At 38.1% G+C, this 25,500-nt stretch overlaps 1 protein-coding gene across 1 annotated transcript in view; it reads left to right on the top strand.

Moving 5' to 3' along the window:
• DCAF7 (DDB1 and CUL4 associated factor 7) overlaps positions 1-18,829 on the top strand; it is a 32,887-nt gene extending 14,058 nt beyond the window's left edge. Inside the window, exons 2-7 of the mRNA XM_020997312.2 lie at positions 4,798-4,956; positions 6,145-6,256; positions 9,186-9,304; positions 14,383-14,592; positions 16,243-16,360; positions 18,178-18,829. Of these exons, the coding sequence (XP_020852971.1) occupies positions 4,798-4,956; positions 6,145-6,256; positions 9,186-9,304; positions 14,383-14,592; positions 16,243-16,360; positions 18,178-18,350 (891 nt within the window). The 3' untranslated portion in view covers positions 18,351-18,829. The remainder of the gene's footprint in view (positions 1-4,797; positions 4,957-6,144; positions 6,257-9,185; positions 9,305-14,382; positions 14,593-16,242; positions 16,361-18,177) is intronic.
• The last annotated feature ends 6,671 nt before the right edge of the window (positions 18,830-25,500 follow it).

Here is a 25,500-nt window from a genome sequence, read left to right as displayed (position 1 = left end):
GTGCTTTAGGAAGATTAATTTGTCAGATGATCGGAGGCAGATGGACTGGAGACAGTTGAGGGAGGGAGGCCAACCAGAAGGTTATTACAATAGTCTAGGTATGAGATGATGGGGACTTGCATCAGGGTGGTGCCATTGTCAGAGGAGAGAAGGAAACACATAAAAGAAGTGTTAAGATAAAAATTGACAGTTGATTGGATGTGGTAAGTGAGAGTGAGGCATAGAGGATGACACTCAGGTTGCCAGCCTGGGTGACTGGAACATAGTGGTACTCTCAACAGTAATAGGGAAGTTAGAAAAAGAAGAGGGGTTGAGAGAAAGATGAATTAAGTTTTAGACTTGTTGAGTTTAAGGTGTCCATGAGATGTCCACTAGGCAGTTGGATATGCAAGACTGGAAGTCAGGAAAGAGGTAGGATCCAAGGATCATTTGCATAAGGATGGTAATTGACTCCATGGGACTTAATTACAGAATATGTTCTATAGAGGTACAATCTTTGGTTTGGTTATTGAACTTTTTAATCCTTTTTGTTTTTCTTCCCTGTGGTATCTTCACCTTTAGTTATTCTAATAAACTCTTAAAAGTTAACATTATTTGAATCTCCTTTGTAAGACTAGCTATTCTGCTTTTGGATGCTTCAGGGTACTGGAAATGAGAACAAAATCTCCAGGGTCGTGTGCATACTCCTAGAGTATTTGGGGGGCAGAGAAGATTCCTGCTTATGGAGAAGTGTTGATCACTGGGAGTTCACTAGCCTGGGTTTAATTTGGATAGAGCTGAATGAATGTGCTTTAACTCCTACTGCTCTCTTGTGAATCTGTTTGTGGTTAGTCTGCAGTTGAATTGCCAGCTTCTCCCAGGCTTCCAGCTGACACACACTTTCCTCTTGCTACAAAAGTCTAAGGGCTAACCTGGGGCAAAGGTTAATGTGTTTCAGATTTCCTTGAGAATTTTGTCTGTCTTTTTCAAAGTCAAGACTTTGAAAATCAAGGCTTAAGGGTCATTCTCTTGTGGGAAACTAGCTGTTACACTGTTCATTTTTGCCAACATTCTGTTCAGTAATTATTTACTTAAACTGATGTTTATTTGAATTTGTTTTGTTGTACTTTGTGCTGTGGATTGGCTGCTCTTCTGACAAAAGGAGAAAAAGTCTGTTAGATGGACATGTTGAGTTTATAAGGATAAGAATAAGGGACTGTACTAGAGGTCTCATTGGTAGAGGGAACTAACTCCCTGTGAGGAAGTCCTCTGCCATTAAATATGTGAACCTTCTCTGCCTGGGGCACTGAGAGATCATGTGACTGGCCCATAGTCGCTCAGCCAGGTTGCGGTAAGGGCTACACTTGAACCCAGTTTTCCTGGCTCTTACTCAACATTTATAAAACACTATAGGACAGACACTTTATTACTAATTATTTGCCAAATAATCCAGGTACAAAGTGATACGGATACAAAGATAAAAGCAAACAGTCCCTAACTGCAAAGAACTTATGATCTAATGAAAGAGACAATCAGGACATATATAGGTATATACAATTACACACAAACCAAATATATGGTAACCTTGGGGCAGAGGGGGCCTGGCATTTGGGGTGAGCAGGAAAAGCCTTATGTAGAAGGTAGTACCTGAGAATCTAGAGGAAAACTAGGGGATTCTAAGAGGCAAAGGGGAGGAGAGAGTATATTCTAACCATGGGGAGTACCTAGTAAAAACAGTGTCAGGGAGACAATATAGTTCCCAATTCATCATTTATGACATTCTCTTCCCCCAGTTTTAGAATGTTCTAGGTATTCATCTTCCATGTTGAATGAGCTGGTTCCCAAATATCTTAGGAACTGCCATGTGGCTTTCATTGTCTTGTCTTAAGTTGTCTTTTTTTTTTTAAATCATTCCTTACTGTGTAAGTACCAAATAAAAAACAGACTACCTAACAAATGAATAGGAGGAACTAAAAGTGTAAACCAGTCAATCCTGGGCCACTTTAAGTCAGCATTTGTAAAGGAAATTTGGATAAAGGCAGTAAATCCAGGTGGAACATTTAAGCTATCTACATGTTGATCTTACCAACTTGAAACTTTAATTTCCTCAGCCTTTTCCAAACTTGAAGGATGTCTTAGTTCTTAACTTATCTAGTACATGAAGCAATTAATTCTCTTCAGCTGAAGCAGCTAAACTTTTCCAAATGTAAAATAACAGATATTTACAGCTAGGTGCAATACATGAAAACAAAACAAAACCAAAAGAAAATGTTTTCGTTCCTCTCAAGGAGCTTATAGTAAAGCTAGGAAGACAGGTCACAAATGTGGGAGGAAAATGACCATAAGAGACTTCACAAAGTAGTATATAATTAATTACCAAATGATTGGTATATTTCAGTATTATAGATTCAGTAGGGGGAGTTATCTGCTGTCATATTCTTGGAGCTGGATAAGTACAGCTGCTTAGACTTAAGGGATGAGTAGAATTTAGATAGGTTCAGAGACTAATCATGAAAATATGGTGACATGGTGAAAGGGAGAACCCTTTTGGGGGGCGCTTAAAGGATCAATTTGACTGAAGCAGAAGTGGAAGATAAGTCTGAGATTATTTGTAGAAAACCTTGAATGCCAGGCTAAGGAATTTGAAATGAGGAGCTGTTGACGAATGGGGAGCTAATATCTCTGTGATGTTAGCAGCTAAGAAACTAGTCCTTGTTGAAATTGATTTTTTAAAAAATATTTGCTGGAGGGGCAGCTAGGTGGTGCAGTAGATAAGAGCATTGGCCCTGGAGTCAGGAGGACCTGAGTTCAAATACGATCTCAGACACATAACACTCACTAACTGTGTGACCCTTGGCAAGTCTCTTAACTCTGTTGCCTAGCCTATACACACACACACACACACACACACACACACACACACACACACACACACACACACATATATGTATGTGTGTGTGTGTATATATATATATATATATATATATATATATATATACACACACTGAAATAGAGCATTCGCTTTATTAAGCCCCCCCCAACCCCCAAACTCTTCTCTTTGTACTGGTGCCAACCTGTGAAATTGGTATTGTACCTTAGTACTAGAAGCTTCTTTGTGCACTAAATCTGTGTCTGAGGACCAGCTGAGTCCTGCTGCTGCTCTGCCTGAGCCCTTGCTTCCCAATTCCCCTGCTTCATCTTTAGTTTTCCGTATATTCAGTATTAATTTCTTGCTGTTTTATTACCAAAGGGTACCCATTTGGTTTATCAAATCATAACAATTTTTCTTTTTCAGTGTCTCTTTATATTCCTGTTACCAAGTTCCTAGTTCATACCTTATTTCTGAACTGTTACAATAGTCTAAATGCTTTATTATTCTTCAGTGTTTCCCCTTCCAACTGCCACTGCAGAATAGTATTCCAAAAACCTCTCTTTGGTCATAACGCTTGGAGATTAAAATAATCTTCAGTGGTTTCATAGTGCTTGACACATGGTGGGCACTTAATATATATGCTTGTTGATTTAACTTGACTATAGGTAAAGTCCCAACTCCTTAGCCAGCTGTATCTCTTACATGAAACTTCTCCTTCAAGACAGGTTTATTCACCTTCATTAAGCCTTGAATTTTCTCATATCTACTTTTGTTCATGTTGTTCACCTACTTTCCAAACCTTCCTTTTTCATGTTACCCTCTCCAAATCATACTGCCGTTAGAGCATCATGGTATAATAGAACAGTTAATTTTGGCATTAGAATTGGGTTTAAACCCACGCTCTGTTACATTACTACCTGTTTAATCTTAGGCAAATCACTTTTCCTCTCTGAGCCTCAATTTCTTCATCTTTAAATGGGGGGGAGTATTGAGCTAAATGACCTGTGAAGTCTTTTCTACAATCTGAAGAATCAAGAAATAATTACTCTCTTCTTCATCACCCACTCTAAAGTGACCTCTGTCTCCTTGAAACTCACTGGTATAGCATTTATCATTTGTACAGTTCATTTGACAGTCAAGCCTATATTGTTTCTTGTGACAGCTCTTCTTGTTTATTGAGCTGTAATCTAAATGGTTTATCATTATTTAACTTCACTCTGTTATTTCTTTTCAGCTATATTATAAACTCTTTGAGGGTAGAAACTGGTTCTTAGACTCTGTCTTTGTATCCCCATTCCTATTCCCTCTCACTGTAAGTACTCAATAATAGCCTGGGCTTATCAAATGAATACAAAATTAGAAATGGGGAGAAAGAGCAATGCTTTTGTGGCTTAGTCTCAGAAGTAGAGGGAAGAAAGTTAGTTTTTAAAAAATCTCCTATTTGCAGAGTAAGGACTTAACAGTCTTATAATAGCTGCTTACTAAGAATTACCTCCATTCCATCTGACAGGGTCTTCTTGGCAGTTTCTTGACAGTTCAAAGTAGCAGAACCCTCTGATCCAGTTTAGTAATTGATAGCAAAGCATGTAAATGAATGGTGACCAAAATCCATTCCACGGAAAAGTGTGGAGCCAAAACCAGAGGGAAATTTCTCATTTTTTATCTTGCACTGTCCATTTTCAACTTTAGTTGGAATGAGTGTTTGCCTTTGCATCATATGTTGTATAAAAAGCTCCATTTTTAAAGAAACCTATGTAAAACTATATAGATAGCTGTATAACCAAGATAACTTTCTTTACAAGTCTCAGTTAGTAGTAAGGTTATCAGGACCTTTGTTGTATCAGTACTCTACCATCATCTGGCTGACTTAGTTCATGGGGGGGAAATCCAACATTATTTTATTTCTCAAATACATTATTATATTACTCAAATTTTGTGTATTCCAGGTCCAGCTTGTAGGTTTAGATGAGGAGAGTTCCGAATTTATTTGCAGAAATACTTTTGACCATCCTTACCCTACCACAAAGCTGATGTGGATTCCTGACACAAAGGGAGTCTACCCAGATCTGTTGGCAACCAGTGGTGACTATCTCCGTGTGTGGAGGGTAAGTATGGTATTGATTAACAGCTAACCTAGACTTTATAGCAACATGGTTTCCCAGAGACATGAGACTGGGAGGGAAGTTAGTTTTCTTTGTCAGTATAACCTGGAATAAATGGAAAGCTTAGTTTCTCTAGCCCAGGAAGTTTCAAAATTCAAGTTAAAGGTTTATTTTATGTTTATTTTACTCATGTATTTCTAGTACTGTCTAAGTCTTTATGTAGCTTCCCTAGTGTTTGTGTGAACAGAGAGACAAAGACTCTCTGTTCACATAATATGTCTTGGGGTAAAAATAACCAAGGCAAGGAGATTCTAAGCAACCCAGACTCCATTCTCAGAAGTGTTGGTTTTCTGCAGCTGTGAAAATTACAAGTTTAGGTAACCTTATATAAAAATGATGGTTACTGAGTTAAATGTATGTGTGTGTGTGTCTAGAGCCCTTTATTCTCTTTACAACCAAATTTTTTTTTAGTAAGTTAAACAAAATACTATATCTGTTTGTATGTACACAGCATAGAAGAGCTTGTGCCATCAGAATAGCAGAGAGGGCAACTAAGTAGTGAAGATGCAAGCAGAATTGTTTGGCTTTGAGATTATGGGAAGATCTTTTCACCTCTTACTACTCTAAAGAAAATTGGGGACGGGATTTTAAAAGCTTGAATAGTCATTAGGTAAATTGAGAAAGAGGGACCTTTTTGGAAAGAGACTTGGGAGCTTTGAGTTTTATTGCCACCTTCTTTGACATAATTATTTTTTCCATATTGTTTATTAGTGAGATATAAGGTTTATAGAACTCTGTGAATAACAAAAATATCGTAAAGACAAATAGCTTTGACAGATTTAGCAACTCTGATTAACACCATGTGACCCACCATGATTCCAGAGGACTTGGGAAATCATGTTTCCCTACTTGATACAGAAGTGGTAGGCTCACAGTACAGATTGAGACTTTTTTTCTCTTTCTTTCATCCTTTCTTTTTGACATGACCAATGTAGGAATTTCTTTTGTTTGACTATGAATGACTTGTAACAAGGTTTTTGTTTTTCTTGCTTTCTTAGTGGGTGTGGGGGAACGAAAGTAGGAAGGAGAGGTGAATTTTCATTTGAAAAAAAATTTAATTAAAAAAATGAATACATCTGTTAAGTGATACTGTGAATGGTTATTATTAGCAATTTTTATTGTTGCCTGCAGGTTGGTGAAACAGAGACCAGACTAGAGTGTTTGCTAAACAATAACAAGAACTCTGACTTCTGTGCTCCCTTGACCTCCTTTGACTGGAATGAGGTAGATCCTTATCTCTTAGGTAAGAGAAGTAAGGTGTTATAGCACATGTGACAGAAAAAGGAAGAATTCGTGTTCTGAATTGTAAAAACCAAGCCTCTTTCTTTTTTTCTTTTTAAAATGATGATGATGGTGACAGCAATGACAATGATTATGTCTATCCCCATTAAATCTAAAGTTCTCAGCCTCTCTTTCAAGGCCATCTATAATCTGTCCCACCACCTTAGCCAGCAACTAACTTCCATGAACTCTCTGCTCTAGGCCGACCTGTATCATTACTGTCCCCCACGTTTGTCGTCAGCCTGTCCTTCCACCTACTCATGTTTGATCCAGTCTTTAAGGTCCAGCTCAAGCCATGACTCCTCCATAAAGATATCCCCTGATCTCTTCAAGTCAATCTGTTCACTTCCCCTGAGAAAGAGTGCATGTGTTGGAGGTGGAGGGCTGGAATCAGCAAGACTTGTTTCCCTGAGTTCATATGTGGCCTCAGACACTTCCTAGCTGTGTGACCCTGGGCAAGTCATTTAACCTTGTTGGCCTCAGTTTCCTCATCTGTAAAATGAGCTGGAGAAGGAAATGGCAAGCCTCTCCACTATCTCTTCCAAGAAAATCTCAAATGGGGTACCACAGAGTTGGACACGATTGAAATGACTCAACAACAAAAATCTGTGATCCTTGAGAGGCAGATATTATTATCGAGTAGAGAGGTTAAACAACTTGTCTAAGGACGTAAGCTAATTAGTAGCACAAGCAAGGTGCGATCTCTGGTCACTCTTGGCTCCAAGGCCCATTTTCTTTCCATTACTACATAGGCATTCCGGAACTAGTATGTGATAGTAGAGAAAGAACAGTGCTCAGGCACCAGAAGTCCTGAAATTGGGCTGTGGCTCTGTCACTTATTAGTCATGTGACTTTGGTCACACACTTAACTTTCTGAGCCTCAATTTCCTCATCTACAAAATGAGGATATTGATACCTGAGAGACAGCTGTGACATGAAAAACTGTATTTGGAGTGAAAAGATGTGAGTTTGAATTCCAGTCCTGGTGCTGATTATAGAAACCTAGGAAAGTTGTTTGCTTCTCTTTGACTCAGTTTTCTAAAAAAGGAGACTATACTAGATGATTCTTAAATTACTTTTCAGCTTAATATTTTATGAAAACCCTCGGAATAGAGATGGGAATATGAGAATGAGTCAAGAAAATTAAGGGCATTTTCATCCTGAAAAATGATGAATACTGTGAATATTTTTATTCAAACAATTCATACTCAGTATTTCAGAGGCAAAAATATTGCCGGCCTCAGTATATCCTCATGGAACCCTGAAATGCAAGGCATAGAACATATGGGTTCAATGGAACACAGTTGGATGATGATTGGATTAGTTGTCAGCTAACTCCCCATATTTCCCACTTTCTGTTAGTTCAAGAAAATCAAGATTCAATTGTATTCCCAAACTGACTGTCATTGGCTACAGATGGCTCCTTCAGGAATCTAAGTGTGATGGTGTAAATAGCATATTGTATCCAGCCACCACTTTTTTTTTCCTTATCCTTCAATATTTGAAAAAATAAATTTATGCCATGTTTGTTGCTTCACTCAAGTTCAGTGAAGTTCAAATAGCAAAAAAAAAACCGAGGACATGGATTTGATGGTAAGTGGCCACTTACTAGCTATGTGACCTTGGGTAAGTCACTTTGCCTGTCTGAGTCTCAGTTTCCTTTTTTTTTATGATTAGTATCATTTATTTTAACAATATACTGGAATCTTTATAAAATTATTTCTCTTAAGTTAGTTGTACATTGTTCTGACACATACAATACTATCCATATTATTAATCCATTTCACTTTTTTCCCATAGATTATTCAAAGGGAACAGTAGATCAGCTCAATTAGAAAAGCAAATTCCAGTGAATATCTTCCAATGAGTGGCATTTTCTTTCTATACTGTTTTGAATTTCTTCTTTTTTTAAATTGATTTATTTTGATTTATCAACAATCACTGCCATAAGCTTTTGAGTTTTAAATTTTTCTCCCCCTCCTTCCCCCAAGCCTCTTTCTAACTGTGGGCCTGAGATGCATCTCAGTAGCAGGGAGGGAAAGCACCTATAACCCTCTGTGTGCCAGGAACTCTGCTAAGTGCTTTACAGTATAGCTATGTGAGGATGAGCAGCTATACAGGATTATATTGTTTGACCCCTTATTGTTTTTCAGGTGTTTACGTTTTGTCTTATCTTTTTGACTAGGTTCTAAATTCATTGAATACAGGGACTATGTACTAATCATTTTACTTAATTAATTTAACCACTCTGTGCTTCAGTTTCCTTCTCTATAAAATTAGTTGGGGTAGGGAGGGAAAGAACATTAAATGTCTCCTATGTGCCAGACGCTGTGCTATATTTTCTTATTTGATCATCACAACAACCTTTTGAAGTAGGTGACATTATTAACTGTGTATTAGAGTTGAGGACACTGAGGCAGGCAGAAGTTAAGTGACTTGCCCAGGGTCACACAGCTAGTAACTTTCTGAGGTGAGATTTGAACTCAGGTCTTCGTGACTCTAGGTCCAACTCTGTATCCATTATACCACCTACCTAGCTGCTAGGAATAATGTAGCAGTTTTATCTTCATTATTAGAGGGTTTCCTTTCACTGGAAGTTCCTTATGCCAATGAATTCAAAGGTCTGGTCCAAAAATACTTGCGATATCTTACGGAGTGGTTGTGAGGAAAGTGTTTTGCAAATTTTTAAAGTGCTATATTAAGAATTAATATTTTTATCATGTACTGTATTATACATTATCCCTCTCAGTGCCTAACACAGTAATTTGTACTGAGGAGGAACTCAAGAAATATTTGAATAAATGCTGTTACAGAGCTAGTCAGGTAAAGAAAAGAAAACTTAGAATGAAATAGTCTCACCTCAAGTAGCTGATTTATATTGGTTGTTTCAGGTACCTCAAGCATTGATACAACCTGCACTATCTGGGGTCTGGAGACTGGTCAGGTTCTAGGGAGAGTGAATCTGGTATCTGGCCATGTGAAGACTCAGCTGATAGCACATGATAAAGAGGTGATAATTGTCTTTCTTTTTCTTTTTTCTCTATAGCTTTGTATTTGCTTTGTTGTGCACGTCAAATTTCTTCCATTATCTGTTTTACAGCTTGTGGGAATTAATTATATTGTACTTTTTACCTTCCTGATTAAATTAAAAATAAGACCCATTTTAAAAAAGATTCTGTGTTTTATTGCTTTTGATCAGGGCCCTCCCTTTTTGTATAACCTAAGAGCTAAGAATGGTTTTTACATTTTAAAATATAATAAAACTTTATTTAAAAATGGGGCAGCTAGGTGGCTCAAGTGGCTAGAGCACCAGCCCCACAGTCAGGAAGACCTGAGTTCAAATGTGACCTCAGACACGTGACACTTACCAGCTGTGTGAACCTGGGCAAGTCACTTAACTCCAATTGCCTTTAAAAAAAGATGTAAAAACTATTCTTTGCTCACAGGCCATAGAAAAGCAGGTACAGGGACTGGGCATACTTTATCAATTTTTGACCTTGATGGTGAATCAAAATATATTTTGAAAAAGTATTTGAAAATAAATTAATGAAAAAAATATATATATATACACACCAATCAAAAACTCATGTAATTTAAACTGGAGAAACTTTATTGAATACAGTGAGCATATCCCTTTCCTCTTTCCTCTCCCCATCACTTCATATATGGAGTAACATCTTATCCCCAGCATTATGCCTTCACTTTGACCCCTTTTTGTAGTAAATTACAAGAAAGTGCTCATTTGTGCTCCCCTAGCCTTCATTTCTGTAGTCCTAGGTTGAGGAGCCTTGGCACTATGTCCCACAGATATATTTCTTAAACATATTAACCATAAAAACTACAACTTTTAAAGTAACTGCTTTAAGCAAGAAGTTGCAGCATTTTTGAGACAGGTGTTTTGTGGGTTTTTTTGTTTGTTTTTTTGCTTTATTAAAGTCAGATTGAGACCTCTTGTGATTAAAATGTTATTACCTTATTTTAAGCATCATTCTTCAGTAACTTTGGTATAGAAATAATCAACTTAATAAAGCCTGGCATTTGGACAAAAAATAATTTTTTGGCAGACCAGCCTTAACCATTGATTTTTTTCCCCCTCTAGATAAGTTTTTATAGATCTTTTGTTTGCTTAATAGTTGTTATTCCTGTTCAGACTTAAATCCATTTTGACATTTCTGTATCAGTATGAGTAGAGACAGAGATAACTCTTTTTGGCAAAAGTAATTGTTGAAATCCAAGCATTTTTCTGGGTTAGTTAAAATATTTACTGTTGTGACTGCTCACTTGCCTACTCTGATTTCCTCATACAGCATTTGCTCTTCTTTCTCACTTTATCTTAAGCTGCCAGAAGGTGGTATTAAATGTCTCTTCTAAAGAGCTATGCTTTAAATCTCAAAGCAGAGACTTTAGGTTGTTGGTTACTGTGGGGAGTTGGCTGCTGGCTACTAATTAAAATCCAGCCTTTCATATTTCTCCAGTTAGTCAAAAGAGTTGGAAGGGACCTTAGAGATCAGCAGCTTGTCCCCCTCATTTTATAAATGACAGGCTTACAAAGGTGATGTGACTTACATGAGGTCATGTAACTGGTTGAGCTGAAAGTCTTTTGATTTCAAGGCCATTGGTCTTTCCCCTGCCCATATCTCTCTCTAACTTCTAATAGTAAGCTTTTTGTTGTAAGATGACTCAACTTTTATCAGGTTACCCAGGGTTTAAATTAAAGATGTCTGCCCAGCTGAGAAGACTGAAAAGAAGCTTCTGGGCCTCAAGGCAAAGATTTCTTTATCTTGATCATGTAGCAATAGCCCGCAGTGATCTCTTTGGACTGCTGGCCTAGAAGAAGTTAAACTAGAGAGTAGTTGCTCTGAGGAAATTGATCTGAGCCTCCTGGTAGCTTTGGGGTTGTTATTTTTCCCCCATGTTAAAATCAGGGAACCTTTGGTCTCTTCTTATCTTGGTTTTAGGTCTTTCTTGCCAATTGGATTTTTGTAAAAGTGCTTCCCAGCTAAAGTCATAAAGGCTGATGGAGACCCTGTACTGGAGTATCTTCTCTTGTGACTGTGGTGAAACACAGCGTTGAAGTGACTTACAGCTGACCAAGCTTCTCTTGCCATTGGCCTTAGGCTAACACTTGGGAATGAGCATGGTCAGGTGTCATGATCTAGAGCTTCTGAATTTGTGTTCTCCTGGTAGTTAATGTATTTTATCCAGATACTGAGCTGTTAGTATCAACAAACATTTCAATAATTGTGCAGTTCTCATAATTGATGTCTGATTTTATTTTTTCCTTAGCTATTAACTCTTCCTCTAACATTGTAGAATATGGCTGTCTGTTTCTTCTTTTACTGTGTGACATAGTTGTACTCAGTGTTGCATTTCTGATCCCCTCCCTCCTCTGCTTTTTGTTCCATGCTCTTCCACAGCTATTTCCTAGACTTCCCTTCTAGTTCTTTGTTCTGTTAACATCTCAGTTCCTCTAGCTTTTCACAGACTCTGAAACTGCTCTCTTTGCTTCTTTCACATCTACTTCAAACTTTTAGTGGTGCACTGAATCCCATGACCTCAGTCCTGACTAAATTGTTGTAAAATCAGTGTTTTCCTTTTTATGGAGCTGAGACAAAAGGTTTTTCAGAAGTATTAGACTAGGAAGTAAGGCAAGGCAAACAAAAAAAAACCACATATATACAAAAACAGAGACATGAGCTAATTTATAGAATGCACATTTATGATCCCTAACTTTTAACATCTGAAACAAATGTGAGAAAGTGAATAGTGGGCTCCTCGGAATTCAAGAGACCCAGGTTCAAGTCCTACCTCTGTCACTGACTGTGATTCTGGGCAAGTCACTTAACTTCTCAGTGCCCTTGGCAATTTTCTGAGATAGAGAAGTTGCCAGCCTGCATTTGTTGAGGGAATTTCCTCACATAGGACTTCTCCATACCAATGAATTACAGGTCTAGTCTTTCTCTCTAGTCCTATCTTTAACAGCTAGCCCAGGAGTTCTTAACCTGGAGTCCATAAGCAGATTTTAAAAATATTTTGATAACTGTATTTTGATAAAAATTGATTTCCTTTGTACTGTATATTTTATTTTATGCATGTAATAACATTATGCTGAAGAGTCCATGGGTTCACCAGACTACCGTAGCAACTAGGTGGTGTAATGGATAGAGGGCAGGACATGAAGTCAGGAAAATCTGAGTTCAAATCCAGCCTCAAACACTTACTAGCTGTGTGACCCTGGGCAAGGCACTTAATGTCTTGTTCACTCTAGTTTTCTCATCTGTATGATGGGTGTAATAATAGCAACTACTTCAGAGTTGTTGGAAGGATAAAATGGGACAATATTGGTAAAACACTTGGAAATCTTAAAGTATTATATAAATGCTAGCTGTTACAATACCAAAAAAGGTTAAAAACACGTGATCTAGCTAAAGATCTGTGTGATTGATGCAGTGTCAAAGATCTGATTCCTTATTTCTGTGTAGTTGGAATGAAAGGATCTGAAAACTTTTAGTCCAGGATAATTTAGATTAGCACCAACTGAAATTTCAGATCAAGTGATATCCTCATTTCTTCCCAGATCCTATTTGCAGATATGGTAGCATCCTCAGTTCCTCTAAGTATCTGTTTCCTAATTTTAAATTAAAGACAGGAGCTCCCCACATTGTGGCTTCAGGCTGTACTTTTAACTCCTCATCTTTCCTGGCTTTTGCTCGTTCTCCTCTTGGCTTTCTTAATTATGACGCTGCCTAATACGTTCCCAAAGATTCCTGTCCTGCACTTTAGGCCATCTTTTACTGACTTTGGATGTATATTCACACTTTTCTGGGGTTATCTATGGCTTAGGACGCCTGAAATTTTTAACCTTTGTTTTATGCTTGTCTTACTTCCTTTCTTGGTTTGTCTGAATTACATTCATTATCTACTTATTCAGGTCAGTTCTACCCTTTGGCAAAGCTAAACTTCACACATTGTTCTAAGTTAGGTCTTGGCTTTTTAACCTCAAGTGGCCATGTGGCCTCTGAGGTGAGTCACAACCTTTTACCCTTGGTCTGTGTGCAATCACGTCAACTCTACTAAATAGCCAGAAGAAGACTCTTTGTTTCTTCTTATTTTGGATCCCTTATTCACTCTCTTTTGAGTCACCCACTAATTTCCTATTCCTGATCTTAGAGACAGCTCCTAACTCTCAGCTCACATACATAGCACAGATGATTATTAAGTGTTGAGCCAATGACTGATAAAGCTTTTCCTCCCTCAATTTACCAATGTCTCTGACTTCTTTATGTTTTCTAAGGGCATCACTCAAGTGCTCCCCTTCCCCTCCACCTTCAGGGTAGTGGAATAAGCATACAATAAGAATAATGGGCGCAATTTAAAATAAAGGATTCTGTGTCATAGGAAAAGATGAAACTCTTAAATATATTTGCAAGTGTAGAAACACCTAAAAAAATAACGATTTGAATCTGCTTCTTTCACCTCCATGTTAATGATTCTTTGTTGGAGATTTCACAACAGAATTAGAATGGTTATTAGTCTTCATTACTCTTTTTTTTTTCCAGTTTTTCTGCTGTTAAACTGATGAGACTACTACATCTCCATCTCATTCTGTGATCCTCAGTATTAATATTGTTATTGTGTTTTAGTCATGGACTTCCTGGGACTATTTTTCTGAGCCCAAACAAGTGAAACCCATTGAGGGATTATAGTCCTCCGATAGTATAAGCTTGTTAATCTAATAGCAAGGCAGAGTCTAGTTATATGCCCTCAATTCCACTATGTTCCAAGTATGAAAAATAATGCTTAAAATATTTATGCTATGTAAATTGGTTGGGGGGTGAGGTAGGGAGGAAAGTGCTGGTGCAGTGGTCTGTGGCCTGTAGACTGTCATTAGTCTTAGGCTTTATGTCTCATACAGCAGGAGAGCTTATTTCACACTCTCCGTTTACATAGTGGTTACCTCTATTGTGCCAAAAACTCTAGCAGAGTTGGTCCGCTGGTACTTGGATGACCTGGAAATTACAGATTTCCCTGCTGGAAGAAAAAGAGAGCTAGTCTTGATTCTGACAGTTTTTTCTTATCTCTGAGCAGGTCTATGACATTGCATTTAGTCGGGCCGGGGGCGGCAGGGACATGTTTGCTTCAGTGGGTGCAGATGGTTCTGTGCGTATGTTTGATCTCCGCCACCTGGAACACAGTACCATCATTTATGAAGATCCACAGCATCACCCCCTGCTGCGTCTGTGCTGGAACAAGCAAGACCCTAACTATCTAGCCACAATGGCCATGGATGGAATGGAGGTGAGTTCTTCTTCCTTGTGAGAACTTATTTATTAGTCTGTTAAGTTGGCAGAAGTTGTGCCTCACTAATTCAGTTTATTTTCTACTCAGAATAACTCATTGCGTCTTGTTTTGTGGACTGGAAATTACAGCCAAAAAAACCCTTCTTCTTGTCCTCCCCTATAATTCTGATAAGTATGCTTGTGGTCATTTGGGAAAGATTTTTCTTTTTTTTTTCCAGGGACCTTCTTTGTTCACCCAGCTGAAATAGACATGACCCTTCCTTTCTGTATCCTGTCCTTTGAAAAAAGAAATGAGTTACAGATAGAGATGAGATAAAGCAGTAACAGCTGCATATAGCATAATGTTAATGTCACCACAAAAAGGATTTCCATTTTCTTCCATATTGTCTAAATGCAAGTGAAAATTTTGGCTCCTTTTTTTGACTCCTTTGGCAGAAACCAACACTTTGGTATCTTAAGCTCTTGAGTTTGCACATAATTCCTATTATAGGCAACTAAATGGGGTGTGTAACAGCAAATATCCTGCACTTGTCCACTTACAAGTGGACTGTTGTACAGACCTCTACATAAAACGATTTTTACGTGATGCAAATTTGCCCATGTATGTAGAGGACAAAGGGAAGAAAGCATAAAAGGGGGTCTCATGCCCATGGGGGGGGGCTGGTACACAGTTCAAGGACATGTGGGGGACCAGGAACAGAGAAGCAAGAGCAGGAGACAAGGGCTGGGACCAGCCACATGGGAACCTTTCTGGAACTGAGAAGAACACACAGGGGGCAGATACATGGGAACCAGAAATGGACACATACAGGAGAAGATGGCAATATGCAGAGGCCAGGGGTGGACAAATGGTACCAACCATAGATTGACGCACAGGGGCCAGACACTTGGGCAGCTGGGTGCAGTGGGGCAAAGGTCTCAAACCAAGCCCTCAGTCCAGTGGTAGTCTCCCCATGTGTTTGTTCTGCTTTCACTTGGAAGTTTGTTTTTTTGTTTTTTGTTTTGTTTTGTTTTTGGTGGGGTGGTGAGAGACCAATGGAGCACTCAGCTGAGGGGCAGGAACAGAGAGAGAGAGAGCACAGCTCTACAAGGTGAAGATAACATAGATTTTTTTTTTTTGGAATGAGAGTTTCTTTCTGAATTCTTTATGTAAAGTTGAATTTGCGAAATGTGAATTTACATGAAGTGGGAACTGTCTGTATGCTGCTTGTTTCCCCTGCTTAGTGCTTCTTCACTTGTCATTCCAGCTGCTTCTGGAAGCCTTTTTAAGTGGTCAGAAGCCCACAAATACCTAGTATTTTTTAAATATATACAGAAAAATATGAGGGCCAGCTAGAAAGTGCAGTGGATAGAGCTCCGGCCTTAGAGTCAGGAGGACCTGAGTTCAAATCCAGCCTCAGACACTTGACACTTACTAGCTGTGTGACCCTGGGCAAGTCACTTAACCCCAATTGCCAAAAAAAATACACACACACACATATATATATATATGTATATATATATATATACATATACACACACACACACACACACACACACGTGTGTGTGTGTAGAAAAGCTGTTTTAAAAAGAAATGTTTCCTTTTGTATTCTGTATTATTTCTTCACACTGAAGTTAATGCTATTATTTATTTGCCCTTTTCCTACAGGTGGTAATTTTGGATGTACGAGTTCCCTGCACTCCTGTTGCCAGGTTAAACAACCACCGAGCATGTGTCAATGGCATCGCCTGGGCCCCACATTCATCTTGCCACATCTGTACAGCAGGTAAGCGTGTGGAGAGAAAGCAAGAGGAGGGGTGAGAGAGTTTCTGTCTTTCTTTCCCTTGGAACTGTAATTTATCTGAATAAAACAGTGAGTTTCAGTTACATAAGTTATATAAAGTAACTTAACCAGGACTTTCCTCACACTTGTAAAATGGGGCTAAGCCTTCTTTTTGGAATCTTACACTTAGAGTAGATCATTTCAGCATATAAGAACATAGATTTAGAATTGATAGAGACTACTCTAGCACTCTTATTTCATAGTTTAGAAAACTAAGGCACAGAAAGGTTTAGTCACTTGCCCAAGTCCACACAAGTAGCAAATAGTTTGTCCTGGGCATTTATATCTGTCAGAGTAGGACAGAGGTTCCTTTGGGGCTATATAAAAACTAACTTGGGACCCTACCAAACTAAAATATTTCTCTTAGGTTTGACCCATTGTGGATCTCTGAATGTTAACTGTGGCCCAGAATAGACTTAGATGGGTAGTAGAATGTACTTTGTACTTCTTACTTTGGTATTTACCAAGCCAGAAGGATTACCCCTTTAAAAATGCTAACTTGTTAGCTTACCTTTGGAGGAAGTATTGACTCCAGAATTCAGGTGTTTCAACTTCAGAATTTTGTTCATCATTTTCCTTTCTGGCATAGTTTCTCCTCATCAGTAGTAGTGAGCTCATCACTTCAGTTACCAAGTAAAAGATGTCACTGTAATGTTTTATGTGGAATTTTCAACAATGTGAAAGTCCATTAAACTTTGTCCCCCTCTATTATGTTGCTTCTAAGAGAATAATAGTTCATATTTATGTGAGCCATATAGGACATAGGAGCAATTGAAATGTATTGCTGCCATTTGTTTTTATATAATTCATTTCCAGAAATACTCCCTCTGCCAAATTGAACCCAAAGAAAACAAGTAAGCAAAAATATCTGATATAGTGACTGTTTCTGACAATATAGAAAACAGACTGCCCTAGTGGGCTCTTGCCTTCCTATTGAGAGCAGGAAAGTATTTTTCTTTATCTGTTCTCCAAAACTGTTACTGGGTTTTTCAGTTTCTTAGAATTTACTGCCTTTCAGTAATCTTTTCATTTACATCCTTAGAAACAATTTTTTGCTGCCTCTATAGGATTTGTGTTTTAACTTTTGATTTCAAAGTCAGGTAACAAATGTTTCAAGTTGCCTTTGGTAATTCTGTCTTTTTTTGAAAATTGGAATGAGGTAGATAGTACTCTTGGAGAATAAAAGGTTCCAAGGAATGTCTCCTCTTTACTGGGTCTGGGAAGGGTGCTTTTCTCTTGCAAGTCTGTGGGCCTTTTCCCCTTTGAGCAACTTGTCAGACAGTAGTATGGTCCTTCAGTGAGATGAGAATATTAGTTTGCTTGACTTAGGGAAATATTTAGTGTTATGTCCTGGTATTCTTACTATAAATTGCAAAAAAATCCAACTTTATTATTTTTTAGAGCCCTCAGATTTTTCTTACACACAGAGTCAAGAGGTAGATCTGTCATACTGCCTCGGTAAAAAGTTCAGTATTACCCACAGCACTTTAGTTAAAAAGTTTTAGTTCGAGTTTTCTTAGGTCACCCTTGAATCTGAAAAGGGTTTCCCAATCTGGCATGCTCTGGTGAAACTTAGGAAGCAAGTAGTCCTGAAGTCCACAGGTCTTTTCTGAGAAGGGGCTCAATACTAATGTCTTTTGCCTTGAGTTCCTGAAATTGGTCTGGGAGGAACGCATTCTAATTCATTGGGAAACAATGGCTATAATATCTTTGTGTCTTGCCTGAGTTTTGACTCAATTTATTGTTTTTACTTGTCTTAGCGGATGACCATCAGGCTCTCATCTGGGATATCCAGCAAATGCCCCGAGCCATTGAGGACCCTATCTTAGCCTATACGGCAGAAGGTGAAATCAACAATGTACAGTGGGCATCAACTCAGCCTGACTGGATAGCCATCTGCTACAACAACTGTCTGGAGATACTGAGAGTTTAATGCTGTTGGGAGTCCATGCCGAAGAGGCAGGGACTATGTTTTCTGCCCCACCCCTATCCCCAAAGTAAGAACAAGTTTCCAGTGGCCAGTATGTCTTTTGTTGCTTTGCATCCACTGTTCCCAGAAGCTGCTCTAGGAGTTTCTTGCCCGTCTCCCCATTGCCTGTGCTGGACTCAGAACGCAGTAATGTGTGGAGCCTCCTTGGCCTCTGAGGTTGGGTTTCTTATTCTCCCCTATTCTCCCTTGTTTTCTCAATTAAAAATTTCTGTATATTTGTTTGTCAGCTGTTGTGTTAATGAGCATTATAAGCATTAGCTGTGTTTGTGTTAATCTACTGCATATATCTGTATCTGTCAGCTGCCTGAGGCAGCAAATCCAGTTCGCTTGTTAGCTCTTAAATGGAAAGAAAATATCAGATTTTGAAGGAGTCTCTCCTTTTGTCATTTGCTGTCTTTAATACATTTCAAGTTTGTATTTTTTTTAATCTGTTGACTGAGTTTTTATGAAATGAATTTTCTCTTCCTAATTCTTCCTTTGTTATTGAGTCCTTTCTGTTTCTGCTCTGCCCTGTGCCTTGCAGGGTCCCCAACTGGGCCTGATGTGCTTTGAGCTTCCATGCTTTGTTGGGTCATTTCCTGAGCTGTATGAATCTGGCCTGAACAAACTTGTTGATCTGAATTGTCACACTTTTGTCTTAACTTGGCTCTGCCTGAGCCAGGGATACCTGCTTCCACAAAAGATTATGTACGGTTTTATGTTGCAAATTGAAGTACTGCTTTCACCATGTCTTATCTGGTACTTAAAGAAATGGTACTAGGGCTTAGGCAGATAGGCTGTCTGTCTGGAGCCCATCCTGTAAGACTGTGGTGTCAAACTTAATTAGAAATGGAGACTACTAATCTCTGCATAAGGATCTCTGAGGGCAGCACATGGACTTAGTTTTAAGATGTAATGTTATTTGTGTTTTGTTGTATTTTTATTTGCTTTGTTAAATATTTCCCAATTACATTTTAATGTGGTTTAGGGCATCTAGGTCACTGGCTGTGTGTTTCACACCTCTGCTCTCTGGGGAATGTCAGTAAAACAATAACAACAACAAAAAAACTAAGCTTGGGGTAATTTTCCAGTTTGGAAAGTTTCACTGAATTCCATTAGTGTCATAATGTTGTTTCCTGCCAGGACACATACCCCAAAGCTTTCCATTTTCTGCCTTGTTTGATTGGCAAAAATAATCTCTAAGTCAGATTTAATTGTTTCTTTTTGTTTGATTTAATGTGGCATATAATATGGTGTGTTGACAGCTTTGGAGACTGAATCCTACAGGAGATGAAGTTCCTTCTTGAGAATAACCATGGTCCTTCACTTTAATCCATGAATAAGGTCCCCTATAAGATACCTAATTAGTCCATTGCACACTTAAAAGTCCCAGCCCACTAAGAAAGTGACTATTTTTTTTATTAACTAATTTATTTTTAGTTTTCAACAATCACTTCCATAAGCTTTTAAGTTTTAAATTTTCTCCCCCTCCCTCCCCAAGATGGCATGCAATCTGATAAAGGCTCTTACATATACATTCCTATTAAACATATAGTAAGTGACTATTTAAAAGAATCTTATCCGAAAATGTCCTCCCCCTCCCTGCTGAACATGTGGGAAGTGTTATGGTTTGTAAGCTGCAAGTGTTGGTTTTTAGCCATTGAGTTTGTGCCATAGAGTGAGGATTGTGTGGAGCTCTCCTGTTGAATGATTCCTGGGAATGGATTTGTTTCAGAGGTTTTGGAGAACTTCAGAAAAGAGTTAGAGGAGTTAACCCACAGACTGCTATCTGGAAATAGTAGTCAGTATTTGAACTTTTCAGTTCTCATCCACTCCTGCTATTCTGTCATCACTTGCTGCTGAGAAATTAAACAGCTTACTGTGCTCTATAGGACACTTAGAGAGTCTTAATAGTTATGTATGTGATGTGAAGGGCATAGTTAATTTTCTTTATTACAGATAGACTTGTTAAAAGGACGATTCCTTTGAGTTCTGGGTATTGTACAGTACTACTCTCCCCAAAGTCATATTTAATTCCTGACTTTGTGGTTCTTTGTAACATGAAATTCTTTTCCACATTTATTTCTAGGTTTGTGTTCAGATCATCTGTGAGTTTGGAGTAAACAATTCTTCCCAAAATCCTTTTTACACCTAACATGTAATTTTTTAATGATGATGATGAAGTCAGGTTTTACTTAAGACCTTGAATCCTGACTGATGTTGGTTGCTTTGTGTTGTCCAGTCTTGGAGGTTAAAGTTACTACCTTCCAATGGGAATATGACTGAAATGGAACTCAGTATTGTAAGGTGTCTGCTGCATGATTGTGTTAAAAACAGGGAAAGAAGGTATCTGACTTAGCTGAGCTCTGGATTAAGATTCTTTATCCTACCTCAACTTATACCTAGAATTATTGATGAGAAGTTTGGTGGTAACTAGAAGCTAAAAGAAACATAGGTTAAAAATTAATAACAAGGAATATATTTGAACAAAGGTAATTAAACTTTTTAAATCAAGAATTATTTTTATTGATATTTTGTCTTCCACTCTCATTATTCTTGCTCTAACCTAGAATATTCATCATTCAGTTTTTGCTGTCCTTCCAGTCTTCCTACCATTGTGGCCCACTTTTTCTACACCACCCAGAGTTCCTTCTTGCTCCAGTGTATCACCATTTGGCTGATATTGGGAGTCTCTCTTGGCCTTACAAACATGCCTCTCTCAGGTCTGGCTTCCTTCCCTCCTGTTTGAAAGAACACTTTTCTTCTCTTTTTTTGTATCCATTCTCTCCTGTTCCCAAAATATACAGTATCCTAAAAGACTTAGTTCATTTAAAAAGCTTTAGTAGCTTAAAAATGCATGAAGACTTTTGGGACACCCTGTATGTAATGAAAACATCTTATTTTTTCCAAATAAGCAAAATCTAAATGTCTGTAGACTTTTTGCCAGGGAGGGTAGACATTAAAGCACTATTTTTATTTTATTTCTTTTTGGCAGTGTGGAAAGCCAGTTTACCTAAAAGCTGTATATCCTTAGTGTGGATTAATTTCAGTTATTAGAGCCTGATACAGACTAAAAAGTTTCATCACACTACCGGTATCTTATCTCAGTCCCTTTATTAGATTCTGTGAAGCAATTAGCCAGTAAGTCAACCAAACTTTCCTGTAACAGTAGTGATGCAATTTTTGCTGGAGTCTAAGCAACCTTTTCCATACAGCCTGTTAATTGTGTTTTTAAAACATCTTCTATCAGACTTCCCAAAGAACTCCTAACAACAGCCAACATAAAACTACCTGGGAAAGATACACATAACAGATATCATAACTAGGCAGATGGGTTTACTCTTTCTGGCCTGCAGAAATCTGCTTTGACTTTGCAATTAGAATTTAAAACTTTTCATCTGAGGCTGCACTCCACCCCACCCCAAAATCAGTAGCTCCTAGTGGTCTCATTAGCTGGATTCTTCCATCTATGTGTATTCAGTGACACCCTCAATTATATCTTATCCTCCTATTTTCCTTCTAACTCAATAAAGTTGGACCTTTCCTTCAACAGCTGATTTTTTCCCCACCCCTTTGTGTATCTGTATAACAGAAACCACAGAATTTATTTTATAGCAGCTCCATGGCCTAAAATTAGTTCAGCTCAGTAGGTTGCACTCTTACATGTTTAGTTTTTTACTGTACTTCTGCCTAGATTTTATACTCTCCTGTTGTAGTCATCGTAGTCTCAAAACATAAATATCTGCTCTAAGTTTACCAGATCTGATGCTATTGCTAATAAAACCTAGGATTTTTTGTAACCTGTAACCTTAGCAGTAGAAATACTCTGTCTTATTTTTTAGTTAACATGCTCTATGAACAGGACTAGGCCAATGTTTTGTTCTTAGGAAGGACAATAAGAAAGAGGGACCTTCTGCAGTATCAAAATAAGCAGATTTATATTGACTTCATTTGGCCACACAAGTTGGTAGTTTTCAACCAGGAAAAATGAGCTAGTTAGCTTTGGGCCCACCCAATTTTGAAATATGTTGTTAGGTCAACGAAGAAAGCAGTCCTTCTGGGGAATGACTTCCAGTTGTAATGCTCCATTCTCCAGAGCACCAGTTAGCTTCTCCCATAAATGACTCTTGTCTGAAGTCTATTTCTTCTCGATTATTATGGTGAGGAATGAAATCAACTCTGGGCTGAGATTTTTTTATGTTGTTCCTGATCCATCACTGAGCAAAGTTTCAGATCTGGCCAGAGAAGCAGGTAATGAATAGAAACAAACACAAATCCTTCAAGACTTTTCATTGTTTCTACAAATTTAGAAATTAGGTAGAGAATCTGATCACTTATACTCAAAAGTTACTTTCCTTCAAGCATAGGGCTTAAAGGGGTAGTATGTGTTGTCTTGGTGGCAGTTTTTTCCATTAAATTCTTAGCTTTCAGAAGTTTTGGGAACAAACCTTGGGAAGGAACAGAGTAGAATAGTCCCAGAGATTGTTTTAATTATTGTAAGGGGTCTTCAGAGTATTAGAGATTACCAGAGTACATGTGTATATATATTGATATGAGAGGAATTTAAGAGAAAAAATGACTAGAATGGACCAATTTTCAGGTTTTTTTTTAAAATCCTCTAGATATCTTGATGTCTACATGGAGGTGATGGGTACTCCACTCCTGCTGTTCTAGTCAGTTTTGTTGACCTTTAGCTCTTGGAAGCCTTGCCTTTGAGTAGAATATACTGACTTAGAGGTGACATTTAGTGAGTAAACCTCTATTTACCTTTCCCCAAACCATGGCTTCCCTCCATCATGGAGAGGAGACATTGTGCACTATTGCATAATTTATCTCTCATTTCTTCCTTTTTACCCCTTCTCCTATCAACCCATCCCTGTACATGTGTACAGTTTCCTTCTCTAGGATCTTCTAGTAACTTCTTTCTTGTTGTCAGGGAAGAAATAAATTAGTGAGTGGGTATTGTAGTATTAAGCACACTCTGGAGGGACCAGTCTAATACCACTACCCCTTTAGTCTTTATGCCTTGTTATTTTGAAAATATAGCATGTGGCATCTTTTTCTAGGGATACGTGGTTTGAAGGATCTTTGGAGAAAGTTTTAGAAAGTAGAGCTAATTTTCTCTGCATTGACTCTTTGGTATTGTCGGGAAGGGGAATGTTAATGGGATATATACTTAAAGTAGACTTTTCCTGGGAGAAAGCCTGTTTAGAGCAATAGTCAATGAAATAAACAGGAGGCTCTTTGCCTTCCCTTGCCAGCTACCTCCTTGACTGACTTTGACCAGTCCAAACTGTTGTCTTTCTGCAGTAAAAATAGCACAATGATACCCTGTCTCTATCCGTATATGTTTCCTTTCCCTTTTCCCCTAGCCACTATAAAGTTTGATGCTGGGCTTCATTAGGGCATTGCAGCCACAAAGGATGGGGTTATGGGCCTTTAGATTGCTTCCTGGGCATGATCTTTAAATAACGAACCATACAGGTGCCCTCTGAGAGAGAGAGAGAGAGAGAGACTGACTTAGACTAATGCAGAACAACAGAATGAGAAGACACTAAAAAACAAAGAGAAAAGCTGTCATGGTGGGTAATACAGAAGTGATGAATAGAATATCTTTTGGGAAAACCTGGTGAATATGAACTCATGATACATTATTTAAAAGAAATTTTTCTCCTTGAGTTGCTAGTGTTGTATAGTATGTTAATTAAACTTGTTGAGCTGAAGCTTTGAGTTATTTTAGTCAAGGAGACATTTACTTTGGTTTCTTTGTATTCTTTTATGCCATATAACCCTTTTGTGAGATGACCCTTTTCATTTTCCCAGAGTGTGAATTTGTAGCATGACTATACAAACCTCTATACAGAAAATGCAGATTTCTTGTTCTCTGAAGTAGGCTTAGCAATAGCAACTGGACTTCTTTCCCTTTTAGTCTAGTGTGTCTGCATACTTTTTTTTATGTACTTATTTATATTTTATAGCTTAAACTGTAGTGTAGTCTTTGTGGCACACTGTGGTCAGGGGAGAAAGGAAGCTTGCTCCATCTCCCCCGTAATGTTCACTTATCAAAACATTGTTTTTTTACAGGGATTGATCAGATACAGGATTTTGTGATAACCAATTTTAACACTCCACAATGGAACCACATTACTGAAATTCCATACATTTTAGGCAGTTTTGAAGGTACTTTACACTGCAGTGTTGCACCTCTTTATAATACTTCATAATTTTCTGTATCTTCAGTAGGTTATTCATATTTCTGACCTTTTTATTCTAAGTTTCAGCCACCTCTGTAAGAAGTACAGTTTTATCTGCCTTTCATACTTTGTAATAAAACTTGAACATTTGTAGATTAATTGCATTTCTTCTTGTGATCAATTCATACCTGCATTCAAGCTTTCTTTCTTTGACACCAAAGCCATTCTTTGGTAGATAATTAATTCATGAAGCCTTAGTCTGAGGGGACAAGTTGAGATTAGGTCTCAGTCTTCTAGACCTGGCAATAATCTGCTGTAATAGATTGGGTATAGTGATGTAATTAGGAATTACAAGTCCAGAAGAAGACCGACCTCCCTTTTCCAAACCAGATTTATCAAGTGCTAGACTTGGGGTGGGGGGGTAGGAGGATGACTATAACTCCTTATTCCTAGAAACTGTGCCTCTCAATGCAGCCCAAGATTAGTTGCCATATCACACTGTTAATACATACCAAGCTTGTAGTCCACTAAATCACAGATCTTTTTCATATATACTTTTGCCTAATTATGCCATACCTATTTTGTACTTGAAGTAATTTATTTTTATTTTTATTTTTTTGGAAACTAGATCTTCTTGCCTTGCCCCAGCTTGCGGTGAGGGCCACTCACAACTGATTGGCATGAGTGCTTTTAACCTGCTGTTTTTGACATGAGCGTTTGCTTAGACAGCTTGGTGGCTCTCCACAGACTCACTATATAGGTGCTGGACTTAATTCATATATTCAGTTGGTTTTTGCCCCACTACATCTCAGAACTCAAGTGATCCACCAGCCTCAGTCTCCCCAGGAGAAGGGATTTAAAGGTGTGTGCTACCACCCTGGCAAAAGCGAAAATTTAAAACCCAATGTAAGACTTTACAT

The sequence above is a fragment of the Phascolarctos cinereus genome, unplaced genomic scaffold (assembly GCF_003287225.1).
Source record: "Phascolarctos cinereus isolate Bilbo 61053 unplaced genomic scaffold, phaCin_HiC Scaffold_5;HRSCAF=322, whole genome shotgun sequence".
In the NCBI taxonomy this organism is placed as follows: domain Eukaryota; kingdom Metazoa; phylum Chordata; class Mammalia; order Diprotodontia; family Phascolarctidae; genus Phascolarctos; species Phascolarctos cinereus.
This window is presented reverse-complemented; position numbering and strand designations above follow the sequence as displayed.